The sequence below is a fragment of the Macrobrachium rosenbergii genome, chromosome 30 (assembly GCF_040412425.1).
Source record: "Macrobrachium rosenbergii isolate ZJJX-2024 chromosome 30, ASM4041242v1, whole genome shotgun sequence".
Lineage (NCBI taxonomy): Eukaryota > Metazoa > Arthropoda > Malacostraca > Decapoda > Palaemonidae > Macrobrachium > Macrobrachium rosenbergii.
Genome location: NC_089770.1, coordinates 15,387,920 through 15,404,817, shown reverse-complemented (window position 1 = coordinate 15,404,817; position 16,898 = coordinate 15,387,920). Strand labels below are relative to the sequence as shown.

The following is a 16,898-nucleotide window of genomic DNA, read 5'->3' as shown; positions in this document are numbered from 1 at the left end:
TAAGTTGCGAACCTATACACTTTGAAAATAATAGTATCTACGTTAGATTTGTAATAAAGCTTGATCAAATCATAACAAAATTAAATAATAAACCATGATAAAACAACAGATTTAACCGTTTTAATGTCACCTGAAGGCTGAAATGTCTTTATTTGGCGCTGCTAGGGTGCAACCGGTATGCACTAGGTGTGAACGTTTATACGTTATAGTAATAGCAAATACGTTAAATTCACATTCAAATTTTGTTGATTTATATATAATTTAAACAATAAAGCATGATAAGCCAACAAAGACGACAAATTTAACCTTGTCACCCAACAAATTGAGAACCAAGACACCTAATTGTGATCGGTGGCAAATTACCACCATTGTTTAGATTCGCTGAGATAGACGCCGATATTAACCATTATCTCCTCCTCCCTGTAATTTAAATGGCTACCAAGGGCTACGTCTCGTCCATTCCAGGTGGAGATAGTTTCCTTGGAGACCAGGTGAGTATTTTCAAGCCTTATAAGTTAACAAATTAGTACAAAAATGGAATAGGATTATTAAGCAAAGTAATTTTTTGTTTGCGAGTGTTCAGGTAATAAATGGCAGACTCACGGTGTTAAGCCGTCCCGGTGAATATATTGTAAATATTAATTTACTTGTTTATTATGTGATGAAATTTGTTATTAGATTAACTATGGAGTAAGTTTTTTTTTACAGTAAATCGATCATTCAATGTCTTTTTATCGGTAGGGTACGTTACTGTAGGCAATCTGTTTTCATTAAGGGGTTCTAATCTACGTACCGTAGGTAGGCCTCTTCGCATTCGGGTCGTTTCGGCCGTAAGCACGTTTACGTGCAAAATGGGCGTCGTGTTTAGTACCAGCCCCTTGGGGATGTACGTAAAACATGAAATAATTATGGTAAATACCATAAACATAACGGTAAATACCATAAACATAACGTCTTACATTGTTTTAGATGTTACGGCCTAATTTGACTTACGGCCGAAACAACCAGGACCGGGCCTCTTCTTGCCGAGGTTTGGATTGCCGATATTGCCGTCACTGTTTCATTTCAATGTTAAAGGCCTTCATTTATGATTTTTGTGGACTTCCTTGTTAGAACTGGGGTAGAATGCAGTGAGGGGCACGGCATACTTAGGGGTCTGTGGGGGGTGATAAAGCCCCACCCTTCCCCTGCCCGTTCCTCATTGGACGGGTGGGTATCGTCCTCAGCTAGCACTCTGCTGGTCCTGCGTTCGATTCTCCGACTGGCCAATGAAGAATTAGAGGAATTTATTTCGGGCCAGCCCTAGGAGAGCTGTTAATCAGATCAGTGGTCTGGTTAAACTAAGGTATACTTGACCCCCCTACCCCTGCCAACTTAGGACATGGAATCCAGAGTTAGGTTAGTTAAAGGTAAGTTTGGTTAGGTCATATTCCTGCTGAAATATCTAGGCCTACTGCACAAATGTGCTACACTAGCCATTAGCCCACACCTCATTCACTCCCAGAATTGGACTCTACATAAATATCCAACTGATAAGTTTGATTCACCAGGAGAATTAAGGTATTCATGGTAACCTGATTATTTGGCATATGCTAGGCACCTAAAAAACTATGTATCGTAATGGGACAAAAAGAAACAATATGAATTGGCCTTAGAAATACACCAAAATGTTCATGTTTAGGATTAATTTGTATAGCCTATATCATTTTGGTGTTATTTTGGTATTTGATATTGAGTTAAATCTTTTTGGTATTGTTTTACTTTATTATTTAATATTGAAGTTTTTATGTTGTGATCATAAGTCTTAGCAAGGTTAGTATGAAATTCATGCTCAAACCTAAGCCAGTTGTAAATTTACTTTTACTGAGGTATTTACTATCATGTGTTTGTTTTACCATTCATTCAAGTGGGTCAGAGACAGGACATGGTGCTTGGGAGTATCTTTGGTATTAAAAGAAAACATTACAGCAAAAGAAATGAACATCAGAAGCATTAAAAACCTATCCAAACATTGGAAATTTACATAATGGTATTCCCATAAATATTTTTAATATTACCCAATAGGCTAATGTAAAGATTTGGCATTTGAATGATAAGGAAAAGAGCTAACATGTTTGTCTAAATCATCCATTTTGGCTTCTTGAGTCCAAATGCTTCTCTCCTGATGTTAACTTCTGATGTCCAAAAATAAACTTGATGATGATAATTTAGCGTCCCTTCGGCTCCTAACTGCAACTCCATTTATTCCCTTTATTGTACTTACATTCATATTCTTTTCTTTTATCTTACTTTCCACCATCTCCAAACAATTGTTTCATAGTGCAACTGCAAGGTTTTCCTCCTGTTATGCCTGTAAAATCTCCTTTACTCTCCAAATTCCTTTCAGTGTGGAGTGACCGCATAGGTCTTGTCCTAGCACTTGGCCTTTTGCCTAAATATTATATTCCAGTTCCAGTCTTTTGTGATATTATGCACAGGGCAGAGGGATTATAGTTAATTGATCTCTGCTCCTGTTATGTGGTATGGGCAAGAACTAACTATTTAGTGAGTGGGTGCTTGACTAATTGTTCACCTCCCATTCCCCCTTTCTTGTCAATTCTGATCTTTGCACAATAATGAGGAGGGGAGCTACTGCCAACCAGTGTATGAAAGTAGTGTGATTATCAGTGCCTGCAGTCAGTCATTGTAGGGTCTCGTTACCCAGACTTTGCCAGACATCTTTAAAAGATTAAGGAATCTTGTTTTAATGTGTTGTTCAAAGCAGAAAACTTAAAATTCTGATAAAAGATCAGCTCTCTCTCTTTCCTTATTTCCCTTTACCTCCTCTTACTTCTAATGAACACTACATTCTTTGGAAGCTGGAATTTCAAGTCAATGGCCCTTGTGGGCTTGTTCCTTATGAATAGGGTTCATCTTCTAAATACAGTAATAATAATGATCTGGATAAAATTTGAGAAATATTACCCAACACAATAGAGGTCATCACAATTTATATATACATTTCTGTATTATCATAAGATAGGCCCATTCCCTATAATACAGTATTTTTAGTAATGAAAAATTTTCTCCTTTTCAGGGTCCAACAGAGGGCTTACTGTTGACAGCAGTCTTGCCATATGTGGTTATGATAGTTTTGCTACCAATTGCTAGCTTTTTCTTTTCCAAGTCCTTCATTTTTCAAGGTGAGATTGTTTATTAATGTAATTAAAATTGTTTTTCAATTTTAAACTCGCGTTGTCATGTATTTTATTGGATTTTTCTAAAGTACAAGTTGAAAACCTTGAAAGTGTGTTGGTTAGGCCAGTAGAATCGGAAGAACTGAGATAAGTTTTAGTCTTGAAACAATAAACTGATTATTTTCTTATTGATGCCTTTGAATCTCTATAAAGTGAATGTGACTATTAACATGCTTCTATTCATCAATGTCTCCACACAGACATCTTGAGTTACAACGAGACCACATCCAACGTATATAGCGCCATATGTGCAGTTGTCATCTTGCACATCCTCCTAGCTTTGTTCATCTTAAAAGCGTTCAAGGAGACTCCTGTCAAAGGAGCAAAGCAGGACTAAGGCAAGTGTGTGCAGGTTGTGTATTAAAATGTAAGGTTAAATATTCTTTGGCGTAGGTTACTTGAAATCTGTACAGATATTATCCTACTTATGATGGGGTTAGGTTCCAAAAAACCCATCATTTGTTGGAGAGAAAGGTATCTCGAATATAGCCTACCCTGCACTAGGGTATTCAGTACCATGTATACATATATGGTAGCCTAGCCTACTATAACTATAAAATGTACACAAATATGGTATATTAATTATTAATATCAGCTAATTCTGGAGGTTCATGCAGATTGACCTGTGATAAATTCAATACACAAAGAGAAATTGAATAACAAGCAAGGCTTAGCATACCCTATAGTATATTGTATACATATATGGTAGCCTAGCCTATGTTATACTGTACTCTATATTCACATATTAATCAACACAACAAATATGTATCTTTTCCATGGATCTTGTAAAAAGTTATGCTTTACATCACTGTATCCAATAATATCGTATCTGTTCTCGCATTGCTTTTGTATTATAAATTGTGATCACTGCAGTCAGTGTTTTGGTTTGGAAATCGATTACACGGTATGTTTATTTCGCCGTATGTAACTCGATACAGAGCGCTTTTGTTGATTCTAGTTAGCGTAAATGAATCGCTAGATACTTTATTTATGTGGGACAAGGTTATTTTTTTGTTATACAAGTGTTTTTGGGTTGAAATATAACTTAAATATGTCTTGTTGTGAAATGAATTTAGCTTTTTTTTTTGTTAATAGATGACGTTGGCGGCATGTTTGTGTAAAAAAATCAAGATTCCATTCACTATTTGCACTTGATTTCATCATGATTTGAGCTTTACGTATTTACTGCTCATTGGCATGAAAACAGCAGTAATTTATAGTCATCAGTTTTGATGAACATCGTTTTTCAGGTTTCAGCTACAACTTGCAGCTTAAATTTAGCAGTATATTTCCTTGTCAATCTTTTATCTCTAGCAAACAAGGGTATAATGTAAAAATATATCAGTCCAATTCTACTTAACGTCATTTGTAACACAACTATGGTAATTGTTTAGTATCAACGAAGGTTGAAATACAAACAAAACAGCTGTTGTTATCCATTTCAGTTATTAGCAAATCAACCGTTTCTCGTTCGGTTGCTTATGGCTGTGCTCATTTACGCAAGAGTATAACGTTACTAACAATACTTTTATCATTCTCTTTTACTTTTTTTAACTAGAAGATGGGATGAAGAGATGGAGGAGAAGAAGTTGGTCTGTTGTAATTTGGTCTCTCTCACTGCCTGATTGTACGCTGCTGCCTGCACCCGCGCGAAATTTAAAAATATTTTCTAAATATTGTCGTATCAGTATTAATTACTTATCTCATGTACAATCTACTTTGAACTAGTGGATTTAGGTTATTAGTGTTTGTTGATGATATATCTGCCATTGTACTTACAGAATAGATGACATTTTTGTGAACTTTTGGAGTTCTATATTTGTAAATGATTAATGTCATTTGTATATGCCTTTTTCATCCTTATGCAGTATACAGTACTTGATTTTTACTTGTTGACATGTAGCATCCGCAGGCGATCTTTTTATTTTGGGTACAATCTGCGTTTTTACATTGTAGCTACTGGTCAGGCTAATTTAATATATGTATATATATATATCACAGGATGTGTAAAATATAAAGTGATGATATAGTCTCAGAAAGTTATATAAGGCTTTTATAGGTAAAACATCAACTAAATATTGGCATTGTCTGTGGTGTTTTATGCAGAACAAGTGTTTTAAATTTTGATGTTTTTGGGGTTAAGTAAAGAAGATTTAGTTACATAAGATTTATATTGAAGAGAAAACATGCCTATACAATGTACAGTACTGTATCTACTATAAAACCTCCTTGAATCTGCAATTTTAAAACTTCGTGGCACATCCCAGTAAAGGAAAGGAAGGTGCAGACACAATAACCAGAACTGCAGCTGTAATGACAAGATTCAAATATACATATTCCTGAAAAATTTTTCTTTCACCAAGACCCATTGCTTTCAGTAATTGGCAGTTTTTGAGTAATATTGAAATTCCACTAACAAAATAAAACTAATAATCCTCACTGTCAGATTTTTGCTCTTCAGTCGGAAAACAATGCTGTACAGGCAGTCCCCGGTTTACGACGGGTTCCGTTCTTACGCCGCGTCGTAAACCGAAAAATTGTCGAAAATTGTAAAAAATCCAAAGAAAACCTTACTTTTAATAATTTTGGTGCATTGAAAACGATGTAATCTGCATTTTTATTGAGTTTTTCATCAAAAAAGCCTCCAAATATTGATTATTCTGCCGTTTTGGAGCCATATTTCTTCCATCGGATCAGCATTGTAAGCGTCGTAACCCTGGAACATGCGTCGTAAACCAGGAAATAATTTCTGTTGAATATATTTGAAAAATGTCGTAACCTTGGAATGTCGTAAGCCGGACCTGTCGTAAACCGGGGACTGCCTGTATATTGAAATAACAAAAAACTGTGTTCCCAATAGGTCACATTTGTATGTGTCATGGGTACTCAGATAACCCATACTGTATACCCCGTTCTCAGAATGCAGAGAAAGAACAACACCTACTAAAGTAAAGCATAATTAATGCACATGTATTTTGTTTTCAATCAACAGGGATTGTGAGACTTTGGATATGTCCTTGAAAGAAAGTTGTAATTTATCAAAGATTAGTGTAGTTATTAAGGCCAAACCCTTTAGGATTGCCTATGAATGTAAATTAACTGACTGTTTTGGCTAAGCTGTTTATTGACAAGAGTTTTAATGTATCAGTAATGTTAGAAAGGTAGTTTTTAAAGTACACTGCATGTACAAGTTGTATTTTGAGGTTTATTTTTATAATTTATCCTGATATTTTCAGGTCCTGTTTGCAGTTGTATACTACAACACCACAATCACATCCTAGGTTTAAGGCACAAACAAAATTATCATCATCATGGAGTTTCTAACTGAGACAGAGCAATCGGTTTTGACAATCGAACAGATTTTGGTAAGTGTGCAATCAGTAATTTTAATACATTTCTCCCTGATTACCTCACCAAGTGTGAGTTGTAATTGTTTCCCTTGTAGATTCCTTTATAAAGGTGGGGCTCCACAAGAGTAAGAAAAATAATTGCACTACCAGTACACGGAACTATTGTTCACACTGGCTGAGAATTGCACATTATGGTTGAGAACTAATTTCATAGAGATTGGCCCCTGTAGGGAAGTCAGTGCCGTAAGTGCCCCACACAGGGTGCATTGTAGGAGTTACTTAAGGTTTCTTGCAGCATCCCTTCGGCTCCTAGCAGCAACCCGCTTCGTTCCTCTGACTGTACCTCTGTTCACATTTTCTTTCTGCCACCTTACTTTCCATCCTCTCCTAACAATTGCTTCATAGTGCATCTGTGAGGTTTTCTGACTGTTACACCTTTCAAACCTTTTTACACTTGGATTTCCTTTGCCCCAAATTTTATTTTCCATTCCATTCCCTAGAGATAGCTGGTATCTACAGTCTTTGGTAGGCAAGCAGCTAACTTTTTATGATGCCTAGAATGCCCATAGTTACAGTACAAGAATTGAACAGAGCATAAAGTTCATACTTGTATCAAGTACAGTATGTAGAACCTGTTTATAAATAGTGTCTGAAAACACAGACTGATGTAGTTGATTACTATCGCAGACTTCTGTTTTTTCTAGTCGTACCAGTATTTTGCCCATCATTGACCTCTCTCACCATACAGGCATCTTATAGAAACAGTTACTGGGTGAGGCAACACTATTAAAACGGTTTATCCATGGTGCTGGCAGATTGAACAGAAAATGATGCATATAGCAGTGCAAGAATACATGTGATAAATTCACATTTTTGCAACTAAGAGCCATGTGTATGCAGAATTGAATATTTACTGCTCAGGAAAGGATATGAATTGTAGGTGGTTTACAAAAAGTACATTTGTGTAAGGCACAACTAAGCTAAGCAATTAGAGACTGACAGTGTCAGATTTCAAGTTGATCTTACTACAGTACTTAATTTTTCGCAAGATAAAGTGTTTGGCATATTACCAGCTAAGAAGTCAACATTTTTAAAGAAAACTATTTGGGGCTGCATGTAACAGGATATATGGGTATGAAGTTTTAAAGTCAGCCGTGTTGAATAAATATTTAACTAGTACAGAACACATGTAGATGCCCATGTTGTAATTATCACGCTTTGCAAATGTTGGTATGTCTGCTTTTTCCTTCTCTTTACTCTCTTGTGTCTCATACATTTTCTATTAGAATCCTTACCTTTTGTATCTGCTACCTTTCTGAGTGGCTGCTCCGCATCCTTTCTCATCGGTGTCCTAACCAGATGCTTGTTTTGTCGAGCTGCATTTTAAGGAAGAACAGTAATTGTAGGCATTTCTTTTTCTTCAATTTTAGGAATTAGGTGACGACAGTCTGGGCTTGAAGGTAATTGTGAATACAAAGTACAATGCTTTGATGGGGGTAATCAGTTGCGTGCTTACAGCTAGGCGACTCCTAACAATAGAAAAGGTTTGTATTTTTATTTTTTTTGGCCATATCCTGTAATTAATTGTGTTAAAAGGATTATCATATTTACAAACAATGATTTCAGTTCACCCTGTATGGGTGGTTGTTGGAATGAGGCTGTATCAAAGAATTGCAATTTTTAAGTGATTATATATATATATATATATATATATATATATATATATATATATATATATATACATATACATATATATATATATATATATATATATATATATATATATATATATATATATATATATATATATATATATATATATATATATATATATATATATATATATATATATATATATATATATATATATATATATATATATATATATACATATATATATATATATATATATATATATATATATATATATATATATATATATATATATATATATATATATATATATATATATATATAATATATATATATATATATATATATATATATATATATATATATATATATATATATATATATATATATATATATATATATATATATATATATATATATATATATATATATATATATATAAGTTGAACTCATCTGTGTGGAGTGGGCACAAGGAAAACCCTTCATAACTTCATATTGACATCAACAATTTAGGAATATGTAACACTGTGGTTTGAAAGATAAAACTTATTTCAAGATGTTGATCTGTGGTCTTGTCTTCTTCTGCCTTCAGTGTTTATATTTTAGTATTTGTATCGTAATTGCCATATTTATTTAGTGCAAGGTAAAGTCCTTGAGTGTCCATATTGTTTACCTGTGTTATTTTTAAATCATTTCAGTTATCTGACCCTAAAACTGGGAAGAAATCGATGGGCATGCGGCATTATAATTTTTCTGAGATTACGAGTGTGGTCGTAATAGGAGTTGATAAGAAGTTCCGTGAAGTACTCTTGAAGGTTTGTGTATTTTTATCATGTTCAAAAACGTTTCATTTACATTTTATCGAGCAGTAACAAAAAAAAGTTTTTGCCTTCCCTGTAGGGGGAAGTGTCATGAGTGCACTCATGCAGTGCACTGTAGGCATTGCTTAAGGTTCTCTGCATCATCCCTTTGGCCCCTAGCTGCAACCCCTCTCATTCCTTTAACTGTACCTCTGTTCATACTCTCTGACTTCCATCTTACTTTCCACCCTTTCCTAACAGTTGTTTCATGGCACTACTTTGAGGCTTTCTTCCTGTTACACCTTTCAAACCTTTGTTGTCCTTTCAGCCTTTGACCTCATATTCCATTCCATTCCATTCAACCCCATGTACTGTAAGTGTAAGGGATTTAGACATGTTTGACTAGAATAATGAATGAATTCGGTAATCCCTCAATTTCCTAGACCCCCATTAAGAAGAAATCTGCTTAGTGTTTAAGCAAAGTCTGGAAAATTTGAAGATTTTAAAACTGGATGTAAATTGTGAATATTTTAAACTTGCAGATATTTGGAATGTGACAAGGAAAGTTATGTTTGAGCAAGTGTGCTGCACTGAATCTTCTGCTGATTGATTTTTTAATTTGTTCTGTGATACATCGTGCTTACCTCATACAAATGGGAAAAACAAGCATGTTAAAAGAAGAAGACTGGCTTTAATGGTTTTGAAAGCAGTTAGGTTTTTGGTAGCTCTGGCTTTGATAGAGTTTAGCTGTCACATGACCTTACTGTTCATGTGAGCATAGGATTTTTAATTTTTAGGGGGGGGGAGAGAGATTTGGCAGGGTCACTACATAGTTGTACCTATTGAGACATCAGCAGCCAGGTCTGAGTTGAGTGGAGAAGAGGGCCTAGGGCACTGATCATAAATGTGTGGGTGTTGGGTCTCTAGTCACAGACCTGTCCCTTGTTTGTGCTGTACATTAGCAACCCTTAAAGTATAACTCAGTGTGGACTAATGGAGAACTTTCTACCGTAAGATTACTACGTATGTGGTATCGGAGGTGAATCTTAGTTGTTCCTACATGAATACAAGCCCTCTGTCTTTACTTATGGAAGTACCTTCAGTGCAGCTGGAAATTGGCCATTCAATTCTAACAAGGTTGCTAGGTAGTTAACTACCCAACAGCCGGGTAGGAGAGACCCACCCTTCCATCACAATGCATTCACTTACCTTCTGACCATCTCCTGAGCTGCACGCATCTCATTCTGTTTTGCCTGACGGCTGGTTTTCTTCATTCGCCATACCACTGAGTTTTTCCTCTGTTCTTTTTTGTGGTTCTTGTGGTATTGTGTCTTAACCCTTAAGGGATGGGCTAAATATGTATTAAGCACACCCCCATGCCTGGCAAACTTTAAAGTTGACCAATTTAAGAAAAAAGCACATCAGTGGAAAGAGGGAGATATGCAAATGTACATGGTGTAAGAATAAAATCTCCTCGTGGGAGATCTCTATGCTGATGAGAAACTTCAAAAAATCTTGCCCTCCCAGGGAACCCAGGCCCCCTGAGTGGGATGTGGCTCTCGTTCTTTGGAGCCTGACTCGTGCACCCTACGAGCCCTTACAAGAGTCATCAGAGAGGGATTTGATCCTCAAGACTGTCTTCTTGTTTGCCCTGGCATCGGTGAAAAGAGTAGGCAAACTTAACGGGTCTTTTGACGTTAAGCACTCGAGGGGATGAGGATCTGTCACACTCGGATTTGTCCTGGAATTTGTAGCAGCAAAGACTCAGAATCCATTGGTCCCTGATGCCAGATTTTAATCCTTCTCTATCCCCTCCCTAGAGGACTTTGTTGGTAATGATCCAGACAAAATGCTACCGTGTCCAGTTAAAGTGCTGCAGTACTACCTGAAGAGGACACAACAGCTCAGGCCTGGGTCGACGACTCTTCATTAGTACTGGCTCAACCAAGAAAAAAGTGTCCAAGAACACCATCTCTTTCTGGCTTTGTGAGGCGATCAGACAGGCGTACTCTATGTCTGACAAAGTGGGTGGCAGTGCGTTCTGGGCCAGAGTTCACAAGGTCAGGGGCATTGGTCTGTCCCTCACAATCAAGAAGAACCTGTCGGTTCACTGGGTGCTGAAGGCAGGAGTGTGGTCGTGACAGACCACATTCACCTCCTTCTACCTACGGGATGTTGCCCATAGGTCCTTGTTCACTTTTTCCTTGGGTCCTGTGGTGGCTGCTCAACAAGTTGTGTAGCTCATCCAGTTCCCCTAGTGGGACAGGTAGCATCTCGCCTAGTATGTACGGTTATGGAAGAGAGAATGAGTGTGTGTGACTGGCCTCCTCTCTATCTCTTTTATTCTTCTCTCCCCGCTGGCAGAGGATCAGTTGGTGAACTGTTATGTGCTGGAATGGGCATGATGCAGGTGAGTTACATTTCTGAGCACTCTTTCTATTATCTAATGTAATTTAGAATAGGAGGAGCAAGTCCTACCCTCTCTCTAGCAAGGGGAGGGAAGGATTGACAATAAACAAACCCATTATTATCTTTACCTTTATTGTCTTCGACGTAAAAGGTTCATCTAAACCTTTTAAGTATTAATGATGCTTCTCAAGCCCATTGATCCGAAAGGCCCAGAAATCTGGTGGTTGAGCACTCATATGTTCAACAGATCAAGGGCATGGGACTTATTCCTTTGCTCTACACAACCAGGAAGGAGGCCCAGGTTAGCAAACCACCAGTTGGTTCAGAAGCTTACTCAGTGTCCTCCCACCAATAAGTAAGTCTTCCATATGTAAAGACCGAGGGTTTGTATTTGTGTAGGAACAAATGACAAATTTTCTAAGTAATTTGTATTTTTCCCAACATAAAACCTGAGGCCTTTACATAAACTGCCCACCTCAAGCCACCCCTCATTCTGATACCTGGGCCAGAAGGTAAGTGGGTATATTACACGACGGAAGGGTGGGTCTCCCCCACCAGACTGTCCGGTAGTTAACTACTTAACAACCTTGTTAGAATTGAATGGCCGGTTTCCCGTTGCGCTGAAGGTATTTCCATATGTAAAGACCTCAGGTTTGTAGGTTAGGAAAAATACAAATTACTTTAAAAATTTGTCATATTAAGGGAAACTTGTCAACAGAAATGGTGTTCTAAAAGGCTCAATAATTTTTCCATTTTAAACAGTAGTATTTTAAAAATACTGATAAATACTTTTGTTGTTAGGATATTTATCAGGAAGACAAGAGAGGAAAGCAGCTCTTGATGAAGAAGTTGGTTCCTCCCCATCTTGCTGAGCAGACAGAGGAGTACGAGATAGACGAAGATCTGTTGCTTGGCCGTGTTGGGCACAGTCCTGTGGACCGAAATGGAAAGCGGAATGATGTACAGCTATCACCACCTCCCCCTCCTCCACCAAAAATACAGCGGCCAGAGAAATGGATCATCATCGATTCCATAGGCGATGCCTTCAAGAAAGCAGTGAGTATAGTTCCATGGTGGTTAATTACTGTTGTTCAAATGCCTAAAGTTCTGTACTTGTCATATGTAAATTAGATTTACATTGTGCCATTTTATTGTGTAAAGTTGCAGCTAATAAGTATTGTTATGGCCTTGTAATTATAAGTGAGGCTAGACTCCATTGTCTGTTTGGAACAGCATTAAATTATTTTTATCAGAGGCAAATTATATTTGTAGAACTAGAGTTTAGAAGTTTGAGCAAATGTGTAGCAGATATATGTAACTTATGTTCATCTGTTGGAAAGTATATTTGAAGACAATTTATTAACAATTAAAAGTTGAAGTTAGAAGCAATTCATTTGACTGGACAAACTAAATTTTAACATCAACAACACCACTAACAAAACAGTGAGTTTAGTTACAACAGCATTAATTGTGCATATTCTAAAGATTCCCCATTTTTCAGATTGATGTAATTCATTCAGAAAAAGATATATCTGTAGCAGTTGAAGGGAAGGGTGTTGGCCGATCAGGAACATTAGCATGGCTAAGCATCGCAACGTCGAGTATCATTTTTCTTTTTGACATGGTGAAAATAGGACCGTCCAAAGCTTTTGAGGCTGGGCTCAGAGAAGTGCTCATGGATGGAAGTCTCTTGAAGATCTTGCACGATTGCCGAGCTGTTGAGGACATGCTGCATCATCAGTTTGAAATCAACCTCAATAATGTCTTTGATACTCAGGTAAGCATTGTAGCGCATAAAAAGATCAAAGGTGATAGTGTGCATAAAACATATAAACTATTATCGTGGAAGAAAGTAGCATGAATTTCAATCTTTAAATGTTGAAAGATTCACTATTTTGCTTTAAAAACAATGATTGAAAGAAAATGTGTAGTAATAATCATTCTTTTGGGAAGGTCATCTGACCAGGCACTACAATATGTTGTTTTGTATGATCAGATAAAGAAATTGTGTTTATGGCTTACTATTTCCCATCAGCATTCTTACACTACATTCACTTAACAGATCTATTCATTGCTTTAGAAATAGTGCTTTGTGTAAAACATTTTTCCTTTAAAATTTTTTGTGTAAGTAATTTTCTAACAGAAAAACAAATCATGGGTAATGGGTAAAATAGTTCACAAAGTGTAATTACATATTTTGAATAGACTTGAAAAACCAAATTTATATATACAAACCCATTACTTTACCCCAACTGGTTTGCAAACCAGTTGGAAGACAAAATAAGCTGATTTGCTGCTGGGACCTTGAGGAACTGTACACACATGCCCCAACCCACCTGGAGCAGGATGTCTTTGTCTTTCCTACCTGTCTGAGTTCATGCAGATGCATGCATAGGCTAAAGTAAAAGCACAGTAATGGGTTTATGGTGAAATTAGGTATTGTTCTTTGCAGGCTGCTGAAGTGTACCTCTACATGATAAATCACAAAGACAGTGCCCCAGTGTTTGCCTCAGGCTTACCAAGTCTTCTAGTTCATTACTTGAACCTCTCCAAGCACCACATCTTTTTCTCCCGTGTTCGGGAAGAGTGTTTAGATGTATGTATCGTGGTTAGTCAGAATGTTTTTGTAAATACAAGAGCTTTTCTTACTGGGTGAAATTTTAGGTGGCTTGTAGTTATGAAACCCAGAGTCAAAATAGGTTTTTAAGTATGAAAAAATCCATTCAATTCCTAATACACAATTTGTAGTTGTTCAGAATTATCTAAAGATTCTTAACTTGAAGGTTACTGTAATTGGTATTGTTTTTACTTCTTGATGGAAGTGTGTATGGGTGTTCAACAGACTTTTAGACAACTTTTGGGTCTTTAATAAAATCCAGCCAAAAAAAGTTTGTTAAATAAGTCAGCTAGCTTTTGGTAACTATATTAAAGAAGATTTGGAACCCTGTTCTAAGTCTGGAAAGGATATTGACAGTAAAAGAGACTTAATATGTTAATTTTTTTTTTTTTAAGAAATGTCAGATTTAGTTATAAAGTACGTTATATTGTGCCAAGGGCTTAGAGTAAGATGTCAAGGTCTTCATTGATTGATGTGTTCTTAGGCTGGTGGTAGCAAAACTACCTTTTAATAAACTATTTCCATTTGCATGTTTTCGCAGATGTTTTGAGATCTTCAAGTACACTGACTGCCCTCCAGCCATTATTGTTTGTGACTTAATTAATAATTTTTGTGTACAGTGAATTTTGTGAGCATGGGTTTCAAATTATACTTAATCATGAAATCTAATTGTTGTAATTTTGATCCTGCAGATTGGAGTAATAGGAGTCTTGTATTTGTCAAACCAATATTGTTAGTGTTTAGTGTTAAAAAGGCATACAATGCTTCATAATGTAACAAAGATACTTCCTGATGACGTATACTACTGCATAATTATTATTCAGAACATGAACCTGTTCGGATGGCCATTGACTGGAAATTCAAGCGTCGAGCGAATATGGCGTTGATTTGAAAGAAGTAACGTAAGGTTACTAGTAGGAAATGCAGAAAGAAGGGATCACTTACAAGAAAAAAAAAATGAACAAACTAATGAATAAATAGATCAAAATGAAAGTACATTATTAAACATAAAGACTTCTTGATGAATTTACTTTTCCTACAGAATGACGAATCAGTTTGGTTTGAACGCCCCCTCCCAAATCCCTTGTGCGAAGGTCTGGCCCGCCGTGTGATGTACCTGCGCGAACTTCGCTTAATCCTCATGAAACTCATGATGGTCGACCTAGTCCAAATCACGAACTTGTACTTGGGAGCGTTGCGAGACAAGGACTCTGCAACGGTTGGCACCATTGAGCTACATGTCGTTCCGGCTGAGGTGCAGAGGCTTCGTCGCCATCGTCTCAACAACTGCATTAGTGTCCATGACCCGTACATCTCGTGTTCTAAGGACACTTTCACAATACTCCCAAGAAGAAAGAGTAAGTAGGAAATTGTGATGTAGTCAGTTTTAAATATCTAGAAACTCCTAAGGTTGAAAGTCAGTTTTTTTTTTTTTTTTTTTTGGTTCAGCATTCTTTGCCTACTGAGGACAACATGGATTTTTATTAATGGAGCTGTATACAATGCTTTAAAAAGTATTTCTTCTACTGAATCTGGTGTTACGCTTGCTTTCAGACATGTATAACTACTTATCTAGCCTGTGGGTGGCTAGTGAAACAAATTTTAAGTGGGTCAGAGAACTTAAATTGTAATTTTTACTTATTTGTAATTTGTAAGATGGATTTAAGATGGATTCATTGACATTGCATAGTTTCAATTGAAGTGTATTATTTTTTTTCAGCTAAAGTAATAAGTAACTATAGGATCATTTACAGTCTTTCACTATTACTGAATAGAAGATAAGGGAGTTAGGTTTATTATTGTGATTTAGATAATGACAGGCTACCAATTCATTTAGTGGAATATTTTTAGTAAGTACTTGAACAATTAATTAAATGTAATATTTTATTCATTAAGTACTTAAGCAATTCATTTAATGGAATATTTTATATAGTAGAAACTTGAGAAGGTAAATCCATTGTTATAGATTGGCTTAGTGCTATAAGAAATATAACTTCGTTTTTTTTTTTAGGTTTTCTGGTAAAATATTTCTTGGGCATTAGTTAGGATGTGTATGATACTGCTAGTCTCCAGAATATTGTATATTTTTCATACCATTATAATACAAGTATGGTGACAAGTGCTGTTTGTAATTTTGCAATTTTTGTTAAAGAGGTTTTAAGTATTTTTGGTGATCAGTTTAGAAAAAAAAGTTTATTTTTGAGTTTTGAGTATTCATACTTTTTATATTGAATGTTAGCTGCTGTAATCTTGGTAGGTGAATATGCAGAGAATAAGTATAAGGTAGAAATCTAATGAGAAAAGGTAAATATTCTGAATGAGAATTGATTTTAAGATTGCATTTTGCATTGTTGCCATTATGGTACTAAAGATCATGAGATTTTGATCTTAAAAGCACCCAGAAACCATCAGTAATTACAGTGTATACGTCACAACAGTGTGTAGTTGCTGGCAGCATTTAATTTGTGATTTTTATTTAAACAGTTATTAATTTGTAAGTCAATTTTTTCTGTTGCACAAAGTACAAATGCATTGTTGCATTTTTCATCATGCCAGTTTTTGGTTTTGATCTCTTTCTCAGATGAGGTGTAAAAATCAAATGCAAGTAGATATGTTGTGTAAGATGTCACTTATGATTCATTTAGCATTTAAAGGGTATGTCGTATTTGAATTTTTATCTATTAGTAATTAAAAATTTATGAAAAATGTGTTGGGTTTTGTTTATAGATAAGAGTTTTTAAATTTGGTTTTATATATTTTTTGTTTGTACATAAGGTGTAAATGTTTGATATTTGTTATAATTGGGAAATAAACATGGTTCTTTCAGGTGTAA

At 35.8% G+C, this 16,898-nt stretch overlaps 1 protein-coding gene across 2 annotated transcripts; it reads left to right on the top strand.

The window, feature by feature from the left end:
* Positions 1–3,436: 3,436 nt before the first annotated feature.
* LOC136855091 (piRNA biogenesis protein EXD1-like) lies at positions 3,437–16,898 on the top strand. 2 transcript variants are annotated; one of them, XM_067131903.1, is made up of 8 exons: positions 3,437–3,574; positions 6,473–6,601; positions 8,017–8,130; positions 8,938–9,054; positions 12,250–12,504; positions 12,950–13,225; positions 13,901–14,044; positions 15,108–16,898. In XM_067131903.1, exons 2-8 carry the CDS (start codon positions 6,548–6,550, stop codon positions 15,429–15,431), a joined length of 1,284 nt encoding a protein of 427 aa, XP_066988004.1. In that variant the 5' UTR covers positions 3,437–3,574; positions 6,473–6,547; the 3' UTR covers positions 15,432–16,898. The 2 variants fall into 2 exon arrangements, with proteins under 2 accessions (XP_066988004.1, XP_066988005.1); XM_067131904.1 differs by lacking the exon at positions 13,901–14,044.

Coding starts and splice junctions, on each gene's coding strand:
- LOC136855091 (XM_067131903.1), top strand. CDS start 6,548: ATGGAGTTTCTAACTGAGACAGAGCAATCGGTTTTGACAATCGAACAG. Junction 9,055..12,249: donor TCCGTGAAGTACTCTTGAAG/GTTTGTGTATTT, acceptor TTTTGTTGTTAG/GATATTTATCAGGAAGACAA. Junction 14,045..15,107: donor TTCGGGAAGAGTGTTTAGAT/GTATGTATCGTG, acceptor CTTTTCCTACAG/AATGACGAATCAGTTTGGTT.